This window comes from Corticium candelabrum, chromosome 8, assembly GCF_963422355.1.
Source record: "Corticium candelabrum chromosome 8, ooCorCand1.1, whole genome shotgun sequence".
Taxonomy (NCBI): Eukaryota; Metazoa; Porifera; class Homoscleromorpha; order Homosclerophorida; family Plakinidae; genus Corticium; species Corticium candelabrum.
Genome location: NC_085092.1, coordinates 4,573,971 through 4,581,470, shown reverse-complemented (window position 1 = coordinate 4,581,470; position 7,500 = coordinate 4,573,971). Strand labels below are relative to the sequence as shown.

The 7,500-nt window shown below is 40.6% G+C and overlaps 2 protein-coding genes across 2 annotated transcripts in view; one reads left to right on the top strand and one right to left on the bottom strand.

Moving 5' to 3' along the window:
* The window catches only part of LOC134183405 (uncharacterized), a 3,203-nt gene extending 344 nt beyond the window's left edge, over nucleotides 1-2,859 (bottom strand). The window contains exons 1-2 of the mRNA XM_062650926.1: nucleotides 2,264-2,859; nucleotides 1-616 (exon numbers count right to left, since the gene is read on the bottom strand). The exon at nucleotides 1-616 is cut by the window's left edge and continues 344 nt beyond it. Coding sequence (XP_062506910.1) covers nucleotides 1-616; nucleotides 2,264-2,791 — 1,144 coding nt within the window. The 5' untranslated portion in view covers nucleotides 2,792-2,859. The remainder of the gene's footprint in view (nucleotides 617-2,263) is intronic.
* Nucleotides 2,860-4,800: 1,941 nt separating this feature from the next.
* Nucleotides 4,801-7,325, top strand: LOC134183138 (EGF domain-specific O-linked N-acetylglucosamine transferase-like). The gene is made up of 2 exons (XM_062650604.1): nucleotides 4,801-5,192; nucleotides 6,029-7,325. Exons 1-2 carry the CDS (start codon nucleotides 4,866-4,868, stop codon nucleotides 7,214-7,216), a joined length of 1,515 nt encoding a protein of 504 aa, XP_062506588.1. The 5' UTR covers nucleotides 4,801-4,865; the 3' UTR covers nucleotides 7,217-7,325.
* Nucleotides 7,326-7,500: the final 175 nt, after the last annotated feature.

The window sequence follows — 7,500 nt, the reverse complement described above, 5'->3', positions numbered from 1 at the left end:
CGTCTTCTCTGTTTTCCATGTCGATGCCTGTTGAATTTGTGATGTCGCTTTTGATGTCTCTGAATTCTTGGCTTGATGGTTGGGATCCGGAGTTTCCACTCTCTTCGATGTGTGAGAGATATTTGTTGATGTAGCCCGGATCGAGGGTCGTTAGGTTTTGGTTCTGACCCGATTCCTCGTCGTTTGTTTTGTCCTCATTGTTTTCCTCAAGTATTTCTTTACATATGTCCTCGTCCTCCATTTCAATCATCGTCCCTTGCATTTCTTCATCGAACTCGAGCTCGGACACTAGAGTGTCAAGATCGTTGTAAGAGTAATCGCCTAGTAGGTCCGACATTCCTGGTTTATACACGACGTTGCTGGCACATGCACCTTGCATAGTCGATGGGTTGGAATTCGGGTAGATGGTGAGGGTCTGTGGATTGTGTAGAAGAAATTGCATGCCATTTGGATTGATGAGAGCGAGTGGGGGTGGCAGGGCGGGTGCTGTGCAGATTCTTCGAGCCGCCATGTAGGTGATGCCATTGCCAAGCTGAATGGGAACGAATACGGTTTGATTTGTGTCGTTTGGTAATTCCTGTGGTTGACCGGATGAAGCGCCACTGTCACTGGTAGTCTAGAAAAGCAATAAATATTGATGTTTGGTGACAACAGATTGGACAGTTGTATTAGGTCTGATGTCACAGTCAGTATCAGTAGGTACCTGTCAGTGCTGGTAGGAAACTGCATAGTACAGTGTACTGGGGATGGACACTGTATGTTGTTGTTTGTCTGTTTGTTTGTCTGTTTGTTTGGTTTTTCAATGCAATGCTTGTTTGTTTGTTGGTGGTGTGCTTATTTGTCTGTTTGTTTGTTTGTGTTTGTTGGTGTGTTGGTCTGTCTGTCTGTCTGTTTGTTTGTGTTTGTTGATGTGTTTGTTATTGGTGTGTTTATTTGTCTGTCTGTTTGTTTATATTTTGTTGGTGTGTCTGTCTGTCTGTCTGTATGTTAGTGTTTGTTGGTGTGTTTGTCTGTCTGTTTGTTTGTGTTTATTGGTGTGTTTGTCTGTCTGTTTGTATTTTTCTATGCAATATTTGTTTGTTGTTGGTGTGTTTGTCTGTCTGTTTCTTGGTGTGTTTGTTTGTTTGTTGGTGTGTTTGTTTGTTTGTTAGTGTGTTTGTTTGTTGGTGTGTTGGTCTGTCTGTCTGTATGTTTGTTTGTGTTTGTTGATGTGCTTGTTATTGGTGTGTTTATTTGTCGGTCTATTTGTTTATGTTTGTTGGTGTGTTTGTCTGTCTGTCTGTCTGTTTGTGTTTGTTGGTGTGTTTGTTTGTCTGTCTGTTTTTCAATGCAATGTTTGTTTGTTTGTTGGTGTGCTTATGTGTCTGTCTGTTTGTGTGTTTATTGGTGTGTTTGTCTGTCTGTTTGTATTTTTCTATGCAATGTTTGTTTGTTTGTTGGTGTGTTTGTCTGTCAGTTTGTTGGTGTGTTTGTTTGTTTGTTGGTGTGTTTATCTGTCTGTTTGTTGGTGTGTTTATCTGTCTGTTTGTTGGTGTGTTTGTTTGTTTGTTTGTTGGTGTGTTTGTCTGTCTGTTCGTTGGTGTGTTTGTTTGTTTGTTGGTGTGTTTGTTTGTTTGTTGGTGTGTTTATCTGTTTGTTTGTTGGTGTGTTTATGTTTGTTTGTTGGTGTGTTTGTTTGCTTGTTTGTTTGTCCGCTTGCTTGTTGATGTTTGTTTGTCTGTCTGTTTGTTTTTCAAGGCAATGGTTGTTGGTGTGTTTGTTTGTTTGTTTGTTGGTGTATCTGTTTGTTTGTTTGTCTGTCTGTCTGTTTGTGTTAATCTGTCTGTTTTTGTTGTTGGTGTGTTTGTCTGTTTGTTGGTTTTCAATGCAATGTTTGTTTGTTTGTTGGTGTGTTTGTCTGTCTGTTTGTTTCAATGCAATATTTGTTTGTTTGTTGGCTTGCTTCTTTGTCTTTCTTTGTTTGTGTTTGTGTGTTTATTTGTCTGTATGTCCGTCTGTCTGTTTGTTTATTTGTTGGTGTGTTTGTCTGTTGTTTCTTTATGTTGGTATTGTTTGCTTTATGGTGTTTGTTGTTGTTGTTGTTGTTGTTGTTGTTGCTGGTGGTGGTGGTGGTGGTGGTGTGTGTGTGTGTGTGTGTGTGTGTGTGTGTGTGTGTGTGTGTGTGTGTGTGTGTGTGTGTGTGTGTGTGTGCACTAATGTGTGTGCCTGGCAGCCAGCTTGCCATCTTGCCCTCACATCCCCAAACAACACCCTAATAACTTACGGAAAATCCCGCACTCTGATTGATCACATTCGTTCCCTGCGTCACCGACAGCATCGACAGCGACGGGTTGGCGACCCCACCCACATGCGTCACAATACCATACAGTTGCCTCGCTTCACTCGCCCTCTGCAAAACACCCGTATGCTTCGTCCTCTTCGGCCGCGGCTCGTAAACCCAATCAGGATGCAGTCTCTGATGCTCGACCTTAAGTCGCTGCGCCTCGTCGTAATATGGCTGTTTTTGCTCGCAGTTTAGAGCGTTCCAGGCCGATCCGAGTTTTTCGCTCACTTCCGCGTTGTTGAGATCCGGGTATTCCTTGGCGACTTCGGGTCGTTTCTCTCTTGCCCATACCATGAATGCGTTCATCGGTCGTTTTACTTTTTCTTTTCTTTCAAACTCGTGCGTTTTGTCCATCGGCGTCGATCTCGGCAGGATGGGAGGGTAGGCGCATCGCCGGGCGCCATTGTCGTCCTGATTCTCGAGTTTGACTTTGACTCCTTTGCCGCGTTTGCCCTTTTGTTTGCCCATTGCTTGTGCGGTTGTGACAATAAATTGAAACGCTTTGTCCCATTGATTGAGTGAATCGGACGCGGTGATTGGTTGCTAACGGCAAACTGAATCTCGGCCAACCAGATGTCTCGGTGGGGATCATGTGATCAACGAGATGCGCTGTACCTGGTAACCGTGACGACGTTGCGACGTGACTGGCATCGATATTTGAATCTTGCGATGCGTGGTTACACTGGTAATATTTCAATTAAATATCTTTTTCTGTCACGCGCGCTCTCTGGTCTGGCAGTTTGAGGCCAAGTACGTGTGGACTAGCGCGCGCGATGACATGTGGAGATCACATGACCGGAAACAAAGTTGCTTCTGTGACAAAGTTTGATTTCTTAGGTAAAACGGTCTGTGATATTTAGCTGCCTCTACTTAATTAAATTATACATAAATAAATAGTAATTATGAATTATAATTTAGACTGTATGTTCAGTATGCATACACAACCTAGCAGATTGTGTATACAAGCGAGTGCCATTGCGGTCATCCATATAGATACGCATGCATACACTCCTGTTGTAAGTATTAGTGTTGTTTTTCAGGGACAACTGTATAAATCATTTGCAGGTAATGTGGTACACTAAGATGTCATTTATTTGAGCACGTCCAAACAAATTAGGTCAACTGCATGGTGTTTGCAGGTATCGACATCTATAGCATAGGCAACACTCATATTGTGACTGTTGTGATGACCACTCTCTCTCTCTGAGGAAAGAGCAGCAATTCCCGAATCATCCCTTTAGACCAGGGCCGTATCCAGAGGGGGGTTAAGGGGTTGCAACCCCTCTTTTCCAATAGGCATGGTTCAATAATTTCATATAATTTCATTAGGAAAGAGAGAATTAGTAATGTTATAAATAACTGCTAACGGTGAACCCCCTCTTTCAAAAATTCCTGGATCCGGCACTGCTTTAGACTCACTTAATTAATTAATTAATTAACCAATAAACAGGAAATTTTGTAAGCACTTTCGGTATGCTAGGTAACCTCTCAGTCTAATTACAACAAACAAATGTGTCTAAAGTATGCTTGTTTGCTGTCTGCTGATGCATATAACGCAAGTGTATGTCTAGAAGCCCATGGAACAGCGTCGTTCCACAAGTCGTTAATTAAAAAACACAGCCACTCTACAAAAAAACCCCACAAGAACAGAGATTTGCTGTGCTCTTAGAATTTGTTCTAAAAAGTTTTTCTTATTCTATTATTTGCCGAGCGTATCGAGACTTCTAATCCGGGTCGCACAACAGAAAGGGGCGTGGTCATATATGGCGAGTTCTTTACAATATTATATCTGTACACACGAACCTCAAATGTCTCCTCTCCACGACCACGTTTCATTCTAGGACCTACTTCAAAAATCGTTTCCATGTCCGACTACAGATCAGCATAGGAAACGTGTCAACTATTCACACGTCCCGTACTACCATCAATCCTTTAATATTATACACTACGCTGCATCTAACACTGTTGATAGTCAATGTTTTTCCGATATCAATTTCTATGTCAGTAAATACATACCACACCACTGTCGATTCCTAGAACGTTGTTACTGAGAGCATACGTATACTGCACATTTCAATTGTCTTGATTACGATCGCGAAACGACGACTACCTAGACCAGGCCAATATAAGAAATCCAAACTACTAGGAAGTTTGCATGTTAGCGTTTACTTCCATGACAGGGGGTGCTTTCACGCTAACTTCAGGTTAACCTAGGCTATAGCTAAACTAGCTGAGTAAACAATACCGTACGGAACATGTAATTACTCTGGGTAATTGACCTAGGCTAACCGCATACTTTCGGTCATGGAAATAGCTGATTATATAAAATAATACATTTAGAAGTATATTTAATTAATCAAGTAGCAAATTCATTTAAGTTAATTCAGCTGCTTGTACGTGCATTAATTTGAGCCCCTTTAACGCACGTTAGGACAGCTCCGTCCTCGCCCACCGGTACAGTACGTAACAGCACGAAGACACCCGGATAATCCTGTTTGACACGGGAAGTCAGTTCCCAAAGCGTGTCTCGAGACCGAACAACATGAAGCGGCGTCTCAAATCGTCCATTTTCCTTGCCGTTCTCGTCTACATCGCCTCGGCAGACGAAGCCGACGAACCCGTCAATCTCAATCGCTACACTCAAACGCCCGACGTCGAGCCGGCCTATTGCTCTGCAACTGAGCATCTCTGTCCGACCTACGTGTCGCCCGACCGCACGTGTTGGGGATACGAGGACGACTGCAGCGAAAGTCGACGCTTTTCTCGCCCGCATTGCGAGCCGCCGCCGCAGCCGTGGGCAAAGACAATGGAAGAGAAAGTCGAGAAGTTCTGGACGACGGCGGATTTTGGATACGTCAAGACGTTCAAGGTACAATAGAAAATAAGAATTTTTGCACATTTTTACCTAATTATGCAAAGAAGTATTGAATATTTAAAATGCATATTTTTATAATTCGTGCACAATTTGGAGTCTATTTATATTTATATTTTTATTATTTTTATTTATATTTTAATTTTTCTATTTTGAAACTTTTTCACGAATTATAAGTCTTTTTTAATTTAATTTTTTATTTTTATAATTTGTGCAAAATATGGAGTGTATTTAAATTTTTATTTTTCTATTTTGAAACTTTTTCACGAATTGTAAGCGTTTTTTAATTTTAATTTTTATAAATTTGTGCAAAATATGGAGTGTATATATTTTTCTATTTTGAAACTTTTTCACAAATTACAAGCTTTTTTATTTTAATTTTTTATTTTAATTTTTCTATTTTTAAACTTTTTCATCCTCTAAACCAAATTTATTTACATTTTGATGTATTTTATATAATTTGTTAAGCCAAATCTAAATTTTTAAATATCTATATTTTTATAGTAATTATATAAGAATTAATTTATAAAGTATATGAAAATTATATTTTTAATTCAAATTAAAATCGAAATAAAATATTTATAAAAAAATTTAATATTTTAAAATTTAAAAATAAAAACCAACAATTAATTTATGAAAAATAAAAAATTAAAATATTTCAAATTTTTTTAAAAAAGACACAATAAAGTATTAATTTCTTATTATTTAATTTATTTTATTAAATGCAATTGTGTTTAATTAAGCCAAATTTCAGGTTTTATATATTTTTATAATTCATATACAAATTTATTAAGAATATTAAATTTTAATGTCTAGTACATGTTCTACCTTAGGAAGAACTGAAGACGTACTGCAAGTCAAAGAAGAAGGGAGGGTCGAGCCTCAAGTGTTCGACCAACCTGCGCTACTGCCGTGCTCGACATATCTATATCGACTTCCGGGCAATCAAGTTTGAAGACTCCAAAGAGAGATTTAGAGAAAATGTGTTCAAGGAGGGAGATATTGGAGGGTTTTGTGACATGAACAAAGAATCATTGAGTCGTCAGGGTGGGCACAAGAGTGCATTGCAGTCGTGGTTTGCGGAGCTGGAAATGTTCACCTCATTGTCATTCAAGCCAAACAACAAGAAGCATTGTGATGTCATTCTCACCCGGCCGGTCGTTTTCATGAAGCTCGATGCCGGCATAAACATGTTCCATCATTTCTGTGATTTCGTGAATTTGTACGCGTCGCAGCATCTCAACGGATCGTTCTCACGAGACATTGATATCATCATGTGGGACACGTCAGAGATGGGTTACGGAGATTTCTTCGAGGACACGTGGAAAGTCTTCACTCAACACGGTGAACGACCGAAGAGAATATCCGACTACAAAGGAAAACGAGTGTGTGCCCAAGATGCCATGTTCCCTCTCCTCCCTCGTCAGCGTCTCGGTCTCTATTACAACATGCCTGTCGTTGCCGGTTGCAGTGCAAGCGGTCTGTTCAAGGCGTTTTGTGATCACGTGATCCGCAGACTAGGGATCGAACAGAACGGTCCGACCCATCAGATTCGGGTCACACTCCTGGATCGCAATTCGAAATTCCGACGAATATTGAATCAAAACGAGCTCGTCACACGGTTGAAGACGATCGGCGAATACAACGTCACCGTGGTCGAATACGATTGGAGAAAAATGACGTTTATTCAGCAGCTTCGCTACACGTATAACTCGGATGTATTCATATGCATGCACGGTGCCGGTCTGGCACACGGACTCTTTCTACCTGATTGGGCCACACTGTTTGAGCTCTACAACTGCGATGACAAAAACTGTTACTACGACCTCGCTCGACTTCGTGGAGTGAACTACGTCACGTGGGAGAAGTCAGACAAGGTTTACCCTCAAGACGAGGGCAAACATCCACAAACAGGCGGCCCTCATGCCAAGTTTACAAACTACTCTTTCGATGTCGACGAATTCTTGAGACTCGTCGACAAAGCCGCTGACATGGTGAAGAAACGACTCGGACGTGATTGATATTTGATGATTTTTAGGTCAACAAGCTACGAATTAAATTATTGGTTGATGATTTTATAATCTCTGATGTATTCAATGGGTGTGTTGCATACAGTTGAGTGTGGCAAGAGTTGAGGTTCCTCTCTTTGTTGAGTCTGGTTCCAACTTTGTGCCCCAATGCACACAAAGAGCAGTTGTAACACGGTCACAACTCATTTTGATTGTGCTAAGTCTTTGACATACCTTTCACTATATTGTAGGATATCATGTGTTGGGTGTCGACAATTTGACTTTCATATACCATA